The sequence below is a fragment of the Silene latifolia genome, chromosome 5 (assembly GCF_048544455.1).
Source record: "Silene latifolia isolate original U9 population chromosome 5, ASM4854445v1, whole genome shotgun sequence".
Classification (NCBI taxonomy): domain Eukaryota; kingdom Viridiplantae; phylum Streptophyta; class Magnoliopsida; order Caryophyllales; family Caryophyllaceae; genus Silene; species Silene latifolia.
The window spans coordinates 19,508,909-19,529,185 of NC_133530.1; the positions used below are offsets into that span (position 1 = coordinate 19,508,909).

The window sequence follows — 20,277 nt, forward strand, 5'->3', positions numbered from 1 at the left end:
ATTGTTTATTGCAAATTTGGAAATTTTTATGGTTTACAAATTGGCACGCTCGATGGGGTAATTTTCGCTCTTCATCTCCATTTTCAAGGGATCAAATTCACTAGAAGAGGTTCGAGACCAAGTTGCAACCGACATCAAGTCTCTACAACCAGTCTCGAGGGGGCATCTGTAGAAATTTTACATTTTTGGTATCTATTTATTTTATAATATCTTTAGTATTTTAGAGATAATTATCAGAAAATAATGTGATAATATCTTAGAATATTCTAGAAGGTTTGCCTTACCCTCCAAACTATTTTACTATAAATATAGACCTCTTCTCTAGGTTTCAGGAGAACAGATGGATTAAGTCAAACAATCTCGTCTTCCAAATACCAAATAGGTAGGATAGAATAAGTCAATAAACGACCTCATCATCTCTCGACGAGATTACGTCGATAAGACCATCGTAGCACTATCAAAACCCTACCCTTTTGAATGGAATCAAGATAGTCCCGAAAATTGTAGCCCTCAATCTTTCAAAAATATTCTTGTTTCCATATTATTTTCTTGCCTCTTCATTGTTTATTGCAGGTTTGGAAATTTCTATGGTTCACGTCGGGTTCACCAAAATTTGTAACAACAAATTTTGTATTGCGATAACTGAAATACAAAACAAGGAAACAAGTACATTTTATTAATAAATATCCTCTGATTCTAAATGTCGTAGGGGCCGGGGTACGTGTACGGGGTACACGTGAGGGGTGCACTGCAGACAACTTTAATTACTTTACGCGCAATATTGATTTGATTTCTTGCGCGTCACCAAAGTCGAGCCTTCATCATCATCTTCGTCTTTCTTAACTTCATTCTTCTCTTGAGGAGTCAGCTTTCCTTTTAGTGATGTTGGAGACAGCGAATGCCATGACCTTTGGATCTGTAATGCCACAGGTTCAAGACTTCCGAACTGCAACATAACACACATCATCTTTGTTGTATAGCTAGCTCATCAGGTTGCTCAAGGACTACAGTAGTTTGATTTGTGGTTATTGTGTCATCCAAGTCAAGAATGATCTTCCCTTCCTTGGAGAGCTTCATGATCTTTTCCTTGAGTGTTAATACACTTTTCAATAGGATGACTCGCTAGCCTGTGATAACGACAGTAATTGGGATCATTTGTCTTGTTTGCTTGCTCAGGGCGCTTGTACTCTGGCAATTGTATAACCTACTTTTCCAAGAGGTCATCGAGCATTCTGGACAAGTGAGAATCTGGGAATGGATATTTCTTAGCCTGCAACTCTTTCAATGTAGGCCTGTCTCTTTGGTAGTTGTAAGAGTATGGCTCTTTATTCTTTTCATATTTAGGCTTTGACAAGATTTTCACAGGTGCACTGCTGGTTTCGACGACCATCGTTTCCTTCGTCGATGATTTGGAGCTCTTATCATTTTTCTTGAACTCTTTGTTTTCACTTGGCACCTTAGAAGAAGTTGGTCGAGCATTGCCATATTCTTTAATTATGATCTCCGTGTCATGGGCGCGGATAGCCAAATCTTTGAAGCTCTTCGCCATGATCTCTTTCAGGATGTAAAGAATATCCCAGTTCATCCCGTTGACGCACATTTCAACTGTTGACGCTTCACTTAATCGATCCTTGCATTCCAGACTCAGCGCACGCCATATGTTGATATAATCGACGACAGGCTCATCCTGCCATTGAGTTGTTTTTGTCAACTCGCTCATGCTGACGACGCGTCTGGTGCTATAGAATCTGTTGAGGAATTCATCTTCCATGCGACCCCGGCTGTCAATTGACTCAGAGTACAGATCTGTGTACCAGTCGAACACGATCCCTTTGAGCGAGCGCACAAACTGCTTCACCAAACGATCACCCTCTGTCCCAGCATTGTTGCATGTCTCGACGAAGTGGGCGATGTGTTGCTTTTGGTTCCCCATCCCGTCGAACTGTTGAAATTTTGGAGGCTGGTAGCCAGATGGCATGTACAAACTGTCAATCCTCTTAGTGCAAGGCTTGATGTAGCGTCCACTGCTTGTCGAGCTATCATCTAATTAACACTTGATCATCTTGGCTATTAACTCATGTAGCTTCTCTTTAGTGAAGGCGCTGATCTCATTGTTTCGCTTTCCAATGTCATCCTCGCCAACTTCTTTATCATTGTTAACATCCTTGTCGGTCTCACCATGCTCGCTGTCGGCCTTCCTATTACGGAGTGCCACCACCTCTTTTTGGAGTTCATCAATTTTCTTGTTCTTTTCTTCATTCTCTCCTTTATCATCTTTTCAAGGAGTTTATTCATGTTTTGGACCTGCTCCTCAAGAGTATCGCCACTTATCACCATGACTGAAGCATCGTTAGGAGTTGTGGTTTCTTTCTTCTTTGGCGACGCCTTCGGTTAGCAAGGGGAAGCTTTTTTGTCAACCTTAACACTTCTAGTCTCCTCACGTGAAGGAGAAAGGGAGGCCAGGAGCGTTGTAGCGGCAGCAGCTATGGAGGCGACAGAGATCTTGCGTGGCCTAGTAGGGACACTTTCAGAGCGTAGACTGCCAGCAGCAGCGTTGACAGCAGCCTTCTTCGCCATTCTTCTTATGCAGATGCCAAATGACTGCGCAGCTGAGGAGGTAACAACACTTGGGGTATCCTGCAGGATATCTGCGTGGTCTTCTTGGATGGACTGGAGGAGATGCTCTACTTGTAGACATCTTCTTGTTGTAGTAGACTTGATTAAAACGGCAGTAGAGATGAGAGGTAGAGACTTTCACGTCGGGTTCACCAAAATTTGTAACAGCAAATTTTGTGTTGCGATAACTGAAATACAAAACAAGGAAACAAGTACTCCCTCCATTTACCTATTTTCTTCCCATTTGCTTTTTGAAGGTCAAAGTTTTCGAACTTTGACCGCAGATAAGTTGGGGAATAAAATATATAAATTTGTAAAACAAAAACATTTACACTTATTGTCAATGCATCTTTCACTTAAAAAAATCCCGACAAAAAAAAGTAACATATAGATGTAAAAAAATGCAGTCAAAGTTCCGTCTTGGAGACCGCAATAAAGCAAATGGGAAGAAAATAGATAAATGGAGGGAGTACATTTTATTATTAAATATCAAAAGTTACGTGTACAATCTCTCTGATTCTAAATGTCGTAGGGGGTACGTGTACGGGGTACACGTGAGAGGTGCGCTGCAGATAACTTTAATTACTCTATGCGTGATATTGATTTGATTTCTTGAGAAGGTCATGATGACTTGAATCTCTCTTGAAAGTTTGAATTTGTGATTGAATCTTCAACGCAGGCAGTACGATTTGATGTGTTTGTTGACTGCTTGCAATGATTTTGATAGAGAGGATTTGTAGAAACTTGTATCTTGTTCTTTCTTACTCCTTTGCAATTATAAATTTCCAACCCTTTAAATGAAGGGTTATTTCATAACAATAATCCATCCTATTGGTAGTATGCAATAATCACTCCATCCTATCAATAATCCCAATTAAATCCAACATAAGCACCGTACCTTCTAATAACGAACCAGCTGATATTTTTTTTTAGTTTATGTTGGAATATTTGATAGTTTTTGGATAACCTAGATGGTATATGTGATGTTTATGTGTAATATTTTCAAGTGATGAATCAAGTACTTGGTTTATTTGATACACATAAACATAAAAAAATATCAACTGGTTCTTTATTAGAAGGTATGGTGCTTAGGTTGAATTTAATTGGGATTATTGATAGGATGGAGTGATTATTGCAGATCACCAATAAGATGGATTATTGCAGATCACCAATAGGAGGAGATCTCTATTTATAGAGTTTCAAACCCCCCTTGTTGGACTTTGGTGGTCACAAGCCCATTTGTGGGTTAACTTGTGAACTTGGCCCAAGTTTGCTTATTTCTGGGTTCAGTGATCCGAATAGCTTCCTTTGTAATTCGAATTGACCCATATTATATTCAATCGGAACAAAATTAATTAAATTAAATTAAAATTTGGTATTAACGCAAAATAATTAATTTATTTTATTTATTCGGCACATTAATAAATTTTCCGTGCCTACAACTCGAGTGAGCCGATTACCACCTCTAAACCCAAAATCAAAATAATTCACAATTGACTGAGACGGGGAGAGTAATACACTAGTACGAAGTACATTATTTCGTCATCCCGCTTATAAAAAGCCAAATGATAGGATATATTTATGAAAAACCATAACAACAAACAATACCTGTATTACCAAAATATGAGCAATTATAGTCCAGGGCGAGCTAGCTATGAATCCGATGGTTCAGTCGATGAGTACCAGAAATCCTATGGCTCTCAAGAAGAAGAGGAAGAAGAAGAAGACTCGAACCTCCACGTAAGTTTCTATTAGAAAGCCCCATATATATCACGAATTCACGATCACAGGATCATAGATTAGCGCGTGATTCCAATGACACAACCCAAATTTGATGTTTGGGATTAAAATATCGATACAAAGTTATTAGGACAAATTAATCGATTATTAAGATTCAAAACTCGAATCCTCTAGAGTTTATTTACGATATAAAATACACGTGATTCTATTTACATGAACACAAACAAGCGGATGTTATTTACAGGGTATAATTTAGGTAAACAACATATTTAATTACAGCCTTTTATAAACCATTTAATGAAAAGTAAAATTCTGGATATAGTTTTCAAACAAATTTCTATAAAGCTGTAATTTTCAAAAAGTGGTTTATAAAAGGCTGTAATTAACAATTTTCTCTTAATATTTTAATTATAATTCAATTTGTGTATTAGGGACGCGAGTACAATATTGAAAGATATGCGATACAAGGACGTCAGCCTCCGGATGAACTCATACTTCCATTGATTTCGGATAATAAGGAGCTAAAAGATATGAACAAGAAGTTGATATATAAGGTTTCTGAATTAAAAGTCATTCAGAAAAACTTAACTTCCAAGGTTGATGAATTAAAAGACACTTTAAGAAGTTTTTCTTTGAAAAACGATGCATTGATTCAAATGAACGAGGAATTAAGAGAGTCCGATAGAGATTCAGAGAGGAGAATGCGAAGACTTCGTTCAATCTTGGAGCCTATGGCGTAAATTTCCGCTTGAACAGAGAAACAGGGAATAAACAGAGAATGAAGCAAAAGTTCAGAGAGTAACTGTTTGTTAATGATGTTTTATATCCGTCTTAAGAATAAAACTAAAGTTGTTTCTATTTGTGCGTAAACTTGTACTCCCAACATCATATTTACGATGTTATACTAAGTACTTTACTTTCTATTTCGAGATGTTTAAAGAAAAAGGGATAAAATAACAAATTATGGATTCGACGTGAATAAAAGTATAAAACAATTAAAATGGAATAAAGTACCTAATAATATGAAGTTGAACTGAACTGAGCTGGAGGAGTGAGCTGAACTGAATTGAATTGAGCTGGAGTGAGCTGAGTTAAACTGGACTGAACTCGAGTGAGCTGAACTGAATTGAATTGGGTTGGAGTGAGCTGAGTTAAACTCAAGTGAGCTAAGCTAACTGAGCTAAAGGAGAACTAAAGTTATGCTGAAAAGAATACGACCTTAATTTATTTTAGTTCAATCTAAGTTATCTAACTTCTGTTAAGTTCGGAAAATTGTGACGTTATTCTTGACAACGAAAACCCTAACGAGTTGAAAGACGCGAGGTTCTCACTCGGGTTGTATTTTGTTGAAGGGCCTGTGTTTTAGGAGTGGAATATATACGGAATAATGAATGAATCAAGTAAGGTTTGACAAAACGTCTCAAACAAGGAGCTGCAAATTCGGTTGTGGAGCGAGGGGACTAGTAGGGCGCTCAATCTGAAATTTTTACCATAACTCCTGATCTCGCTGCCCCACATTTCTAATTTAAATTTTTCATTTTTTTGTTGTTTAATTTGTAGTTTTTTATTTAAAAAGTGAATAAATGAAAGGGAAGGTGAGTTGTTAAAGTAAAAAAAAAGGATTATATGTTGTGCGGAAGCGTGAATATCCCGTGTTGGGCCTCTGCTGCATCTGTGTCCACAACCCATAATAGTACGATATTGTCCGCTTTGGGCCAAGACCTCACGGATTTACTTTTGGGCTCCTTCCCAAAAGGCCTCGTACTATTATATTTTCTCGACACTTATAAAGATGATCTTCCATCTTTATTCTACCGATGTGGGACAAGGGTTTGCACCCTAACATTATACATCATCAACTTAATATATAACCGAGTTTATGTGTACTTTTACCGAATTTTAAAAAGTTTATTAATTACATTTTAACTTTTTGACGTCAAAGCTCAAATTTTTCTAAGCTTATATATAATGTTTGTTGAGTTATATTGTAATTTTTTGAATTTAATATTTATGTTAATGAACTCATAAACTTTATAATAAAACTCATAATTTTTAAAACAAAACTCGAAAACCCGGAGTATTAATATTGACGATGCGTAATAAAATGTCAACCTATATCAACTCCCCTATATTCACCAAACCGATCTTGATTCGCAACGGGCCTTCTCGATATCTTCACTTCTTCCATACTCTTATTAATTATATAAAAGTCGTCTTTCTGCAAATAATTTTGTAACACGTGTACTTTCGGAGTAATTACTCAAAGTCAAGGCTTAAGCTAAGAGTAAAGTGGACTATAAGGACCTAAACTTCACATAAAACTAGCTTTAAGGACCTAAAGTATTAGAGCAAAGCTTTAAGGACCCCAATTTCCATATTCCGTTACTAACTGATGTGGCTAACTTTGCTTTCTTTGGACAAGTTGTCTTCGTTTTGTTTTTCTTATTCTTATTAACTTTAAAGTCTTCCAAATTAAGCTTTATTTTTATTTCAAGTTTCTAATGTGTTAACTCAATAAAACTATTATTATACAAAGTCTGAAGTGATATGTTATTTTAGAGTCAAAACTCCACCCGATCCTTGAATTAGACTAGGGTTGTAAATAATTTGAGTCGGTTCGTAGAGCACTCAGAATCAGTTCGATCAAAGCTCGGGTCGAAATCGTTCAAAACTGATTTTGAGCCGAGGTGGCCAAATCCGAACCGATTATGAGCTTAGTTGAGAGTAATCGGAAACTCGTTTAGGCTCGTTTTTCTTTTACTTATTATTTATTTTGGCATTTTACAATTGGTTTTGTTCTTAATAGAATGCTATTTTAGCATTTATATTTATATTTTTGTTATATTTGATAAGTATTTTATTTATGCATATTTCTTAAAATATACAAGTATATTTTTAATTTGATTTAGAAGTTCAATAAATAAAGAAAATAACTATTTAACCGAACTCGAGCGCTCGAGCCAAATCTGAGCTCATTCCGAGCTTTGTCTTTTAAGCTCGGAAAATTCTGAGCCGATTCCGAACTCAAGCTCAAGTTTCCAAGCCGATTCGAAACTCACTCAAGTTCAAGCTCAAATCGACTCGATTACACCCCTAAATCAGATCAAGAATATTTTAAAATATTACTTATTTCAAGTAATTAAAAATCAATTATTTTAATAATTAATTTTATAAAATCTTTAATTAAGTACGTTTAGTAATAAGTATATAATATAATTTTAAGACATACGAAGTATGTTTTTCTCGGTTAAAATACATTATAGAACCAAAGACACCTAGAATTTTTTTTGACCCATAATCGACTCAATCAGTATTCTGAGCTATAAGTCTGCAAAACCCGACCCGAGACCCCGGTCTATCCATTTTATTGAGTTAATTGAAGGTGAATAATAGATTCCGTGTGGATAGTATTTGACCCGTCTTAAGTTTAAGATGGGTCAAATATGTCCATGTGGAAAGAATAAGACAAAAACAGAGTATAGAGAAAAGCAAAAGATTTGTCATATATACTCATGTGGGATAATATTTAACCGTTTTATTTTTTTGAGAGAAAAGAACAATTCATTAATAGAACGTCATACGGCACTTACAAAGAATAATTATAATCGAAAACAAATCTAATGGAAACCAAAGAAAAATAATTTTCTTATAAACTAGGGATCTCAAAACAAAGATCATCGACAATTCGTACCGTCCCTATTATCGCTATCTTCATGTAGCTTTTGAGGGGATCCTTCGTTTGATTTATGAGATAAAATTTACCTCTGATTGGTTCCAAAGATCGTTGACAAATCACTTTTACCCTTTGAAAGAACACGCTGCAAACCATCAACGAACTACTCTTGACTATATTACTGATGAAACTAACCCATGAATAAATGGAAAAACCCCGAAATAAGGGACGGAAAAACGATTCTCACCAAAAGGGAGACTTTTTTTTTTTTTTTGACAGAGAGTTAGGATTAATCAACACATAGCATTAGCCGCTAGGCGATGAGCAATCCTATTTGTAGCTCTAGGACAATGACTAATTGAACAACAATGACAAGAAGAAATCAAAGAAGAAATAGAACAGAGGGTTGATTTAAGCTCCTGATGAACATCAAGACACTCCGTTAGTTGAAGAGCAAGGGATAAGCCGTCAGTTTGTGCGTCAATGTGATAAAAACCCTGATTAACTGCATCCAAAAGAGCGTGTAAGAAGGCCGTAGCTTCAGCTTGAAGAGCCGAACCCGCCCAAAACCGAGACTGTTCAGACTGAATGACACTTCCATTAGAATCCAGAAAAACCCAACCTGCAGAAGCCCAAAAATCCAAACGCCAAGAAGCATCACACTTTAAACGAATAGAACAAGGACATAGGGAATCCCCAATGAGAAGGAAAGGTGAATGGTTTCTAATTGAGGCAATGTCCATATTTGTTGGGACAAAGATGTCAGCAGAAGAGATAAGACGACATTTAGTAGCAGTTGAGTTATAGATAGCATCCGTCGTAAGCATTTTGATTTGCGAAGAGAAATCCATAACCAAATCTGATCGATAAAGCTACTCATTTCTTAAACACCATATTCTCCACAAGGTACTAACAAAGAGAGTACAGGAAATGGGTGAAGAATCCTTGATAAGAAAAGTAATCCAGTTGATCACCCATGTTTGGATAGAAACGTTAGCACCAATAGAACTGCGGATACCCAATGGAGACCCAGCCCAAAAATGCGAGGCTATCGAACAGTCACGAAACAAATGTTCAAGAGATTCAATTTGATTGTCAAAAGTAGCACACAACTTACAGTGATAGTTCCAGGGCAGATTCCTCTTACTAGCTTCAGTGCCAATAGGTAAAGAGTTAGATAGTAATTTCCATATAAAAGTTTTCCATTTGCCCTGAATGGGAAGCACCCATAGTCTTTTTTTACAAAATGCTATAGAAGCAGCATCCATACGATTACGATCTTTCATTGCAGCCTTTGATGACCAAAGATAAGAAAAAGCAACAGCATATCCACTTTTAACCGAGTAACGGCCATTTTTATTTAAATCCCAAAAAAGACTGTCATCAAAGTCGTCAGAAGAAAGGGGAATTGATAGAATATAAGGGGCCATATTTTCACCACAAAGAGAGTAAACCGCATCAGCCTTCCAAGTACCATCAGCATTTTGTAAATGGCAAACATTAAGAACTGGCTTCATACAAATTTCATGATCGGAGAGGCCTAAAAGTTGTCCCAAAGATAACCCTTAGATCCATTTATCTTTCCAAATATCAAGAAACGATGGACAACCAACCTGCCAAGACAAATGGTTACGTAACAAGCAAAGACCCCAATGAACTCCACGTTCACCCCAAGATTGAGTTCCTTGCTTAACAAAAGAAGAATTCAAAACAGTGCAGGAAGATATCTTATATTTGGGTCCAAGAACTCTTGCAGTTAAACTATTAGGAGAAAACAGAATTTTCCATCCAATTTTTGCCAAAAGACTTTGATTCAGGCACCTAATATTACGAATGCCAAGTCCGCCAGCAGACTTCGAAGCATTAATAAAAAGATTACTACACCAATGAAGACTTTGTCTCATTACAGTTCCACCCCACCAAAACTGCGAGAGAAGAGTATTAATCTTCGAACTCACACTTACCGGTATTTGAAATACCGATAGAGAGAAAAGAGAAAGCGAAGACAGAACTGAATTAATAAGAGTAAGTCGTCTAGCAGATGATAAGTAATTATTATTCCAGCTTAGAATTCTAGAGCGGACCTTATCATAAATCGTAGCAAAATTTTCCTTCTTTGAAGAACCAAAATCCGTAGGTAATCCCAAATATTTGCCCATACTTTTATTACCAGGTGCCTTCAAAACTTTAAGACATTTGCGATAATTCCGAAGAGTACAATTAGGGCTTATAGTAATAGTGGTTTTAGCGTCATTAATACGTTGGCCAGAATCATCTCCATAAAGTTTTAAAAGGCCCATAAGTGTTTCACAGTGAGAGATTTTAGCATCCATGAAGAAAATAGAATCATCAGCAAAAAGCAAGTGAGAAATCGGGGGAGCATTGCGTGAAAGTTGAATACCATTCAGGAGTTTTTTGTCTTGTGCATCACACAATAATTGGGACAAGACTTCAGTACATAATGCAAAAATATAGGGAGACATTGGATCCCCTTGACGAATACCAGTCTTTGGCCTAAAACTTTTCCCCGGAGAACCATTGATTAAAACTTCATAGGAAACCGAAGATATACAATTCATGATGAGTTGAACAAATTTGCTGGGAAAGTTCATGGAAAGTAACGTGCATTTCACAAAATTCCAGTTTAAGCGATCATAAGCTTTGCTCATATCCACTTTGACAGCGAGAAGGCATCGCTTCCCAAAGCGTTTCTTAGTGATATGATGCAGTAGTTCATGAGATAATAAAATATTATCTCCAATATTACGACCAGGAACAAAACCATTTTGATAATCTCCCACAAGAAAAGGCATCACCTTCTTCAACCTATTAGAGATACACTTTGTAACAATCTTTATGATAACATTACAAAGACTGATAGGACGAAAATTTTCGACCGTCTCCGGACTATTAATTTTAGGAATGAGAGCAATAGCAGTGCGATTGAAGTCACTGGAAATGGTCCTAGTATTAAGCATAAAGAGAACAGCATCTTCCACCTCAGTCTTAATATGACACCAAAATTTCTGATAAAAAATAGCTGGAACACCATCCGGTCCTGGTGACTTTGTTGGCCCAAGTTGAAAAACGGTCGTTCGTATTTCCTTACGAGTAAAGACAGAGGAAAAGTAATCATGTTGATCACTGGATAACACGGTTTTAATAGCTCCAAAAAGCGGCTGATGTGAAGCTTGATATTGTTGAAAGGACTCGTGAGCATCATGGAGACCATAAATACCTTTGAAATGGTCATTAAAAATATCAGAGAGCTCTTGTTTATCAAAAGTCCAAGAAGAGTCCACCTTCTTGATCCCTATGATAAGATTTCGGTTATGCCTATGTTTGACAGAGTTAAAAAAGAAACGAGTACTAGCATCTCCATCTTTTCTCCAATGCATTTTCGCCCGTTGTTTCCAATAGATAGTAGCAGCTTTGTTGAATTCTAGATAATTTGCATGCCATTTCTTATACCCTTCTTCATTATGTCCTTCAAAAAAATTTTGCAGTTCATCTTCTAATTTTTCATCAAACTCAAGACCATTTTTCATTCCACGATTTCCGTTTTGCAAGCGTCCATTCCTTAAAAATAGATCGAGTTCTTTGAAGTTTTTTGGATAGCCTAGTAACCGGAGAACCTCTATCATAAATGAACCATTCTTGTTGAAGGAGTCGCAATGAATCTTCATATTCAAAGGCCCATGCTTCCATTCGAAACAATTTCCGTTTATGAGGTTCAAAAAAACCCGTATCAAAAATAATCGGCGCATGATCAGAGCATTGAATAGGAAGGTGTTTAATGCCAGAGTTAGGAAACAAAGAATACCACAAAGGAGATGCTAATCCTTTATCAATACGTTCGTAAATACGCTTATAACCTTTCATGTTATTGCACCAAGTGAATTTCGGTCCTTTGTAAGCAATGTCAGACAACGAATTACGAACTTTCCATTCTGAAAAAAGTTGTGCTCCAAAAATAGAACCCGTGTTACCTCCCAATTTATCCTCTCGAAATTCCACTTGATTAAAATCACCAAGTAATATAAAATGAGAGTCCATACGTGAAATCCAGTGTTCTATATGAAGCCATACAGATTCTCGGTTTTCTCGTTCTGGTGATCCATAAATGCAAAAAACATACCAGAAACGTCCTCCACATTCATTAATCTTAATAATAATAAAGTTAGGACACTTAGTAATGCATTCAATGTTCCAGGAGGGCTTCCAGCCAACCCACAAACCTCCTTTAGAACCATCTGCATCAACCCCTACATGATGAGTAAACCCATAAAAGCGAAAAATAGAAGATACATGCATCGTACTACATTTGGTTTCAGACAGAAAGATAATATCATACATATGGTTATTATAGGTCATCGCTCTTAACTTAAAAATTGTAGGGGCGAGCGAATCATTTAGTCCCCTACAATTCCAAGAAATGCATCTCATGGTGCACATGAGGGTTGATTAGGTTCAACCCCCGCAACACCATCATCAGATCCATGTCCAGGATCATCATATTCAGCACTGGAGACAATCAAATCATCATCAGCAATCACCAAACGAAAGCCAGACGTAGATGGCCTTGAGCTCTCACCAGGGCATATTATTTGATTGAAATTTAAAACAATTTTGGGGCTTACCATCGATCGATTGATAATCGATGGGAGCCCCCTGTATAAAATGATGGAGGCTAGGGTTTTATTAGAGAAAACCTGTTTTATAATTAAGACGAATATTTCAGTTTAAGGAAGACAAGCGGAAAAAAAAAAGGACCAAATATACATATTAACGTAATTTGAATCATGACCCTAATAATATAATCCGAACCCAAACCGACAACCCGTACAATTCTCTTGTACTCTGAATTACAATTGAAAGAATAGTGCTAAATAATACTAGTGGAGTATGAGTATCTATCTGTATTTAGACCACCCCCAAGCAAAGGTCACCTTAACTAGGTCACTACCCCATTTTATTCTTAATCTCACCCTATTTATCTTGACCCACTTTTACACTCCCACGCAGAAAATCGCGACCTAGGTTACCAATCCAATCATTTCCCACTTTCCAACATTTCCAATCATTTCCCACATTCTCTATCCCACCAAAACATCTCTTAATATTTGTGTTGCATGTGGCATTTATGCGTGAAGTGAAGACAAACATTCATTTCATTTTTTTCCTCTTTATTTGTGTTCTCAATATTTGTGCCCAACAAATACCTCATTGACATGTGGAAGGTCACAAGGCAACCCACCCAAGACATGGAGTGACCTTTTTACATAGAAGGTCTTCTTAATTTTTTCATTAATTCATGATTAAGGAGACCCACCCCCAAGTGACTTAGTTGGTGACCTTGCTTGGAGGTGGTCTTAGCGATCTCTATTAGCAGATGAAAGACAAAAAAAAAGCATGTGTGAAACAAGAAGCAAGAGTAAAATGACTAACGGCAAGTCACGGTAGGTCCTTAAAGCTACCTAATAATACATTAGGTCCTCATTGCTACTATGTTGAATAGTTTGGGTCCTTCCATTGTAGTTAACTCCTTAAGCTAAGGGTGATTTGTCTTTTGCAATGATCCTATTTTGTCAAATCCTCTTGGCCTCTTGCCATAAATTTTGCCATGATAATCTTGAAGCTCTACATTAAGTCTCTCCTACTTTTATCTTTTTTGTTCTCTACCTAGTTTCGAAGACTGGCTTGGTTCCACCAATAATAATGGAGGGGACCTGAGCAAGACACGTAACAAGTAACTATTCTTCATCTGAATCAATAGTTATCTATTATGAAATACGTTATTTGTTTTTTTTTTTTTTCACAAAGACCAAGTTAAGAACGATATTGTAACAACTTGCAAAGGCTCTTTTGAAGAAAAACAGTTAACTAATACACCTCAAAATCGAAATAGTTAACAATTGACTGAGACAGGAGAGTAGTGCGATATTTCATCATCCCGCCTATAAAATTAGCCAAGTGGTACGTAGGATAAATTTATCAAAGACCATAACAACAAACTATACGTGTATTGTGTATACCTAAATATGAGCAGAGGTGGTAGTCCGAGTCGAGATGAGTATCATGAAACCGATGGTTCAATCTACGGCTCTCATCCATACTACAACCAACGCCAACACGGCTATGGCTCTGACGAGGATGAATTGAACCACGTAAGTTTCTATAGCAAAGCATTATGTACTTAGATTGCTTTTCCATTTTAATCTGACAAATTAATTCTCGTATTAGTGGTCATTTCAAATTTTCTCTCGTCAATGAGTGCAGGTAGGATCAAATCTTATTTTATTTTATCCAATTCAAAATTAAAGCCGCTACTTTAAATAGCGGTTGTCTTAAGTTCAAAACAAGATATGTGAGTAATTACGATCTGTAAATTAGTATTAGAAAGAGTCCTAATATGCCATTTCAGGCGCTTAGTATTCGATAGTCAAACCTACTAGTAAAATCTGCTAACGTTATCCGCTATCGTGAATTTGCTTCTGTCGTTTGCCAAACAGGGCCTTAGCATGTGGTACAAGGGGTGTAAACGAGCCGAGCTCGAGCTCGAGCTCGGCTCGAATTTTTTATCTCGGGCTCGGCTCGAAGCTCGTCGAGCCTAAAAAATTGAAACTCGAACTCGGCTCAAGCTCGTTTTGTCATTATATATTTTCACTTTCTCACCTTTTAAATCTAACTAAATATAAATATTTTAAAAAAACAAATAAAATTATAAATTACTAAAAATTTTTATATTCTAACATACTTATATAAATGTCTATATAAAATATAATTTGAAATAATAATAATATTACAATATAAAGATTATACAAAAAAATTAAAAACGAGCTTTCAAGCCGAGCCTTACTGAGCTCGGTTCGAGTTCGAGCTCGAGCTCGGTTTGACCGAGCACGAGCCGAGCTTTGACCGAGCCGAATCCAATGGCTCGACGAGCCGGCTCATATAATTGACAGCCTTAGGTACATTCAAACCATCTACGGACTACCGAGTATATTTTTGTTGAGCATGACTCAATTTCATATACATATGATGTTTAATTGTTTATGATGCAGATTTATAATGCTACAGTTGATCCTAGGGAATCTACGGCAAAGCTTCAATACTCGAACCAAGATGGCTATGACTCATGCGGTACATGTGCCGAGTCCCAAAAAGCCTATTGCCCACGCCGGGTAGGCAATGGACAATTTCGTTCAATCGATGACAATGACTCTTGTGGTACATGTGCCGAGTCCCAGAAAGCCTATTGCCCCCGCCGGGTAGGCAAAGGACAATCTGGTTCAATAGCAGACGATGACTCTTGTGGTACATGTGCCGAGTCCCAAAAAGCCTATTGCCCCCGCCGGTTAGGCAAAGGACAATCTGGTTCAATCGGTGACAATGACTCTTGTGGTACATGTGCCGAGTCCCATAAAGCCTATTGCACACGCAAGGGTGGCTATGACTCTTGTGGTTCAATGGCTGATGAGCCTAATCAAGACTACAACCCAAGCGAAGATGGCTATAACTCTGGTGGTTCAATCGACGAGTCCCATAATGCCTATGATCAGCCAGAATATGAAGATCGCGTTGAAGCAGACTACTTAAACTACGTAAGTTTGCTATGAGTCTATGACTATGATGCCAAATTTTACAAATGATGTTCCGTAGAATGATATGAAAATTAATTTCATGCAAAATTGACCGCAATTTTTTGAACAGGATGACGAAGAAGGATATTCGCCACCCCCACGCCAACCTCGGGTTCAACCCGTAAATCCATTGATTTCTGAGAATAAGGAGCTAAAAGCTATGATTAGGAGCTTGACATCGAAAGTTGATGCATTAATAGCTCTTCAGAAAAGCTTAACTTCTGAGAATTTTGCATTAAGAGTCGCTATAAAGAGTGTGACTTCAGAGAATGATGCATTGAAATGTCTGAACAAGGAGTCGAAAGAGTCCGCCAAAGAGGAGAATACACGGACTTTGTTCGAGAGAGTCCGCCAAAGTGTAGGCTTATAGGCCTTGAATTTGAAGGGGCTGCGTTTTAAGAGCGAAATAGATACTGAATGAAGAATGAACAAATTAAGTTTGACAAAAACGCCTCAAATAAGGAGCCGCAAATTAAGGTTTTTCTACTGGCGCACTAGTTAAGCGCAACTGAAAACAGAGCTGCTAAAGGCTAGGATAGGGGAAGCCAATAGAATAGTACATTTCCTTTTTTTTTTTTTTTTTTTTAAATTGAAATTGCAATCTTTGTAATACAATTTTATTTCTAATATACTTGTCTACAACGATTTTGTATAAACATTATCTAAAATACGGATGTGTGTCCTAAGGACACACGATAAGAATTTTTTTTTTTCCCTCTAATTACCATATCTTCCAAAGGTTCACTCATCCAGCCTTAAACCTGAACTCCTGATCTCACCACCCCACATTTCTAGTTTAAATTTGTCAAATTTTCTATTGTTTTGTTATTGATTTTGTACTCTCTTCATCTCAGTTATTAGTTTACATTTATTTTATTTTCCTCATAAAATAAAATAAAATAAATGTAAATAAGTCACTGAAATAGAGGGACTATAAATTTGTTACTTCTAACAAAATACGGAGTACGTTTTTTTTTTTTTTGACAGTTGGATAAATATATCGTTCCTATAATGATCGAGCTTTCCTAGCAACATCATGTGCCAGAAAATTGAAAGACCTAGGAACATAACGAAGATTAAAACAATGAAAATATTTTCCTAATTCGATAATGTCAGTCATAACTGAATGCAGCAGATGACCTCTTGAAACGATCCCATTGATCTGCAAGATAACTTGGAGACAGTCGGAGGAGATACTAACATGAAGGGAGCTCTTATGAAGCGCCCAAAGGAGTACCTGCTTAATTCCTATGGCCTCTGCTTGTTCTGCTGATTCAGAAAGAAGGGTGCAATGCATTGTGTCTCCCGAGAATCCTTCGTTAGTAATATTATCCGTCAAATAGAAAGTCCAGTGAATTCCTGTTTTACAATCGTCTTTCCGAGCAGCATCCTGCAAAACCAATAAACGAAATCCAATTTCCATCTAGAGCATTCTTGTAATCCTGATCCAATAGGCCAGGAATAGAAGAGGTCCTAGATTTCATCTCCTGTCGTGTAATAGTGCTAGTTAACGCCAAAGAAAGCTCGGAATCGTAAATCCTCATGATTCCCATCATTTTACTATTATATGCACTGTTGGCACATAGTAAAATGTTCCCTTATTTTCACTAAATTGGGCTTAATAGGCTCCACGGCGGTCGGCGGTGGGAGTCTTCTTCAGCGTTCCATAACCTTAATATAAAAGTCGTGTTTCTGCAAATAATTTCGTATTATACGTAATTTCGGAGTAACTACTAAAGGTCCTTGAATAAGGGTGATTTGTCTTTTGCAAGGGTTCTATTTAGCCATAATTAAGGAAGAAATTATAATGTGAACATTGACAAATGCTCTTCCGTCTGCCATCACAATTTCAAGCTATGCTTTCATCTTCTTTGTTCTCTAGCTAAAATCGAAGACTTACTTGGTTCTACCAATAAAAATGGAGGGGACCTGAGCAAGACACATAACAAGTAACTATTCCCCATCTCGATCAATAGTTATCTATTATGGAGTTTTTTTTTGGAGTTTTTTTTTTTTTTTTTTTTTTTTGCACAATGACCAAGCAAAGAACGACATAGGCTCTGTTTGACAAACGGTTGAAGCAGATTTACGATAGCAGATAACGTTAGCAAAATACGGCTGACAGATTTTTTTTAGCATGTTTGCCATGAAATTAAATTAGTAGAATTAAGAATATGTATTTGGTAATTAGCAAATTTTATGACAAATATACCATTTTTATGTATAAAATAAATACGGAATATATTGTTTACCAAACAATGCCTATAGTAGATTCCGGCTAATATGGTATTTGAGCATGCCATAAATCAAACACATGAAATTAGTATATTGACTAGTTTGAATGCCCGTGCGTTGCAACGGGGTAATTAGCTTATTTATAATGCAAAAAAAAAACGTTATAAGCGTTTAATGTTTACATTATATGTCTAATAATTTGTTTACATATTATTAAAATATCTCTTTCAAAAAAAAAAAAAAAGATTAATATATACGGGGGTTAACTCTTATTTATAATCATATAATCACCTCACCTTATACTAATCTTTCGATGTGAGACAATTCTACTATTTATAAGTAATATATTCACAAAAATTGGATTTTTTTTCTGATGTGGGACAATTCTAATATTTATATGTAATATATATTTATCAAACCTGCATTATTTTTTAATGTGGACAAATAACATACTCAGAATTACTCCATCTTTTTTGCACTTAGTTCGACATCCAACCAGATCTCGAATACCGAATACAGACAATTGCTACTCATTATATCTAATAGTTATATTTAAATTTAATAATATGATCAAGTACTCTCCATTAATATTTGTACGTTGTTTTTATTCAAAAAAAATTTAACATAATTGAGATACGGAAATTTTTCGTGGTACCCCTTAATTTTGTTAGATTTTCCATGTTACCCTTACTTTTAAAAATCTGCTTATGGTACCCTTGAGGTTCCATTTTTTTGCCCATGGTACCCCCTAATGTAAAGGCTGTTAAATGGATGTTATGTTTGATGGCGTGACAATAAAATAACAATTAAAAAATAATACCCCCTTTATTGTTTTATTGGTACGGATATCTCTCTTTTAAATGCAAATTTAATTAACTATATCATTATAATATTGAAAATTTCTCATGGTAACCTTGAACTTTGATAGATTACACATGCTACCATGGACGTTTGTTTTCTATTTTTTATCATAATTAAAATATGTGCAAATGATAAGAACCTATACTCTAATGATAGAATATTTTTTTAACACAATTCTAATTGTATTATTTAAAGGGTTAATTGATGAAAATAATCCAAACTATAACCTCCCTTCTCATATTAACCCAAACTACTATTTAACTCACAATAATCTGACTTATGGGCTTATTTTTCTTTTATTGAACTTCTCCAATTTTTAACAGGTGACAAGGGGTAATGTAAAGGGTAACATAGCTGTGGGTCCCATATTCACCTTCTTACCTTTCATTCTCCCCTGACTTCTTACTTTTTCCTCTTCACCCGCCATTAATTTCCCTGCGTCCTTACTCTTTACTTCTCCATCTCCTTCTTCTCCCTATTTCAATTCTCCATTAATTTCTACCGCTTTACTAAGAATAATAATCTTCTACAGTTTTAAAAAAAAAAGAAACTTGTTCCAACTCCCCCAACTATGAAGAGTGAGTTCTTGAGCTTCTGCTTACAATCAATATATTGACCAAAAAAATTGCAAATCAATCCATCTTAATCAGTAATCACGATACTAAATCAAGGTCACGACCCTAAAACGCGACTGAAAATGTTTAAAGATGGAGAAAGAGATAGTGGCAATTTTGGGTGAAATAATTGGCATCGAATCGTTGGTTAGTCGATATAATTTGAGGTTGGTATTTACAGAGGTCTGATCCGATTTTATGGGCTTTGATGTCGAAAAATTGGGGGTTTGAGGCTGGCAATCGAATTTGTAGTATGTCAGTTATGAGGCAACGTGTTGATTTTCGTTGACAAGGACGGTACGACGGGGGAGTGGGAGGTCGAGTTGAAGGAGAGCCAGAGGACGAGGAAGGTTCAGGGGGAAAAAACTAAGAAGTGGAGATTGAAGTTCGGTGAGGTCATGTGTCGGTGGTGGTAACGTAGAAGGTGAGTTGTGGTGGTGAATGGTGCCTATGGTGGTTGTTCCGGGTGTAATTCCAGAGCAAGTATTGTTACCACCCGTGGCTTGTAGAATAATGTCTTGAGTTGAACCCTTCTTGTCTTTACCGTTCCTCTCGGCCTCTCCTGCAACAATGAACGAACTGAGGGCTTGGCTTTGTGCCAAGCGTACCCACTCGGACGCTCAAGTCAGTAAACTTAAGGGATAAGTTGTTACTTGGCTGAATGTATAATGTAGAGAGATAAGGAAGATAATACCAGATGAATAGTGTTTCTTAGGTTAAGTTGTGGATCCTTTCCTCAATGAAGGTTGAGGAGTATTTATAGACTTTCACCTTTTGTCACGTAGTGGCCAAGTGGCCAAGTGGCTAGCAGGTGGAAAGACTGATCTACCCCTTGGCCGAGGGACCTATGGCAGGCCGGCGGGCCGTGTTGACTCACCGCCGAGGGGTCTTGGAT

At 36.7% G+C, this 20,277-nt stretch overlaps 2 protein-coding genes and 1 long non-coding RNA gene across 3 annotated transcripts; 2 read left to right on the plus strand and 1 right to left on the minus strand.

Moving 5' to 3' along the window:
- The first annotated feature begins 4,126 nt into the window (after window positions 1-4,126).
- Window positions 4,127-5,279, plus strand: LOC141656985 (uncharacterized). Its single transcript, XR_012548625.1, has 2 exons — window positions 4,127-4,356; window positions 4,788-5,279. It is a non-coding gene; the product is annotated as an uncharacterized LOC141656985 (long non-coding RNA).
- A 3,043-nt stretch (window positions 5,280-8,322) lies between these two features.
- LOC141654978 (uncharacterized) lies at window positions 8,323-12,672 on the minus strand. The gene is made up of 5 exons (XM_074462083.1): window positions 12,483-12,672; window positions 11,773-12,294; window positions 9,643-11,666; window positions 8,955-9,540; window positions 8,323-8,651 (listed from the first exon to the last, which is right to left on the minus strand). The coding sequence occupies exons 1-5, from the start codon at window positions 12,670-12,672 to the stop codon at window positions 8,323-8,325; spliced, it is 3,651 nt and encodes a 1,216-aa protein (XP_074318184.1).
- A 1,334-nt stretch (window positions 12,673-14,006) lies between these two features.
- On the plus strand, window positions 14,007-16,325 carry LOC141655969 (uncharacterized). The gene is made up of 3 exons (XM_074462947.1): window positions 14,007-14,196; window positions 15,094-15,633; window positions 15,743-16,325. Exons 1-3 carry the CDS (start codon window positions 14,071-14,073, stop codon window positions 16,040-16,042), a joined length of 966 nt encoding a protein of 321 aa, XP_074319048.1. The 5' UTR covers window positions 14,007-14,070; the 3' UTR covers window positions 16,043-16,325.
- Window positions 16,326-20,277: the final 3,952 nt, after the last annotated feature.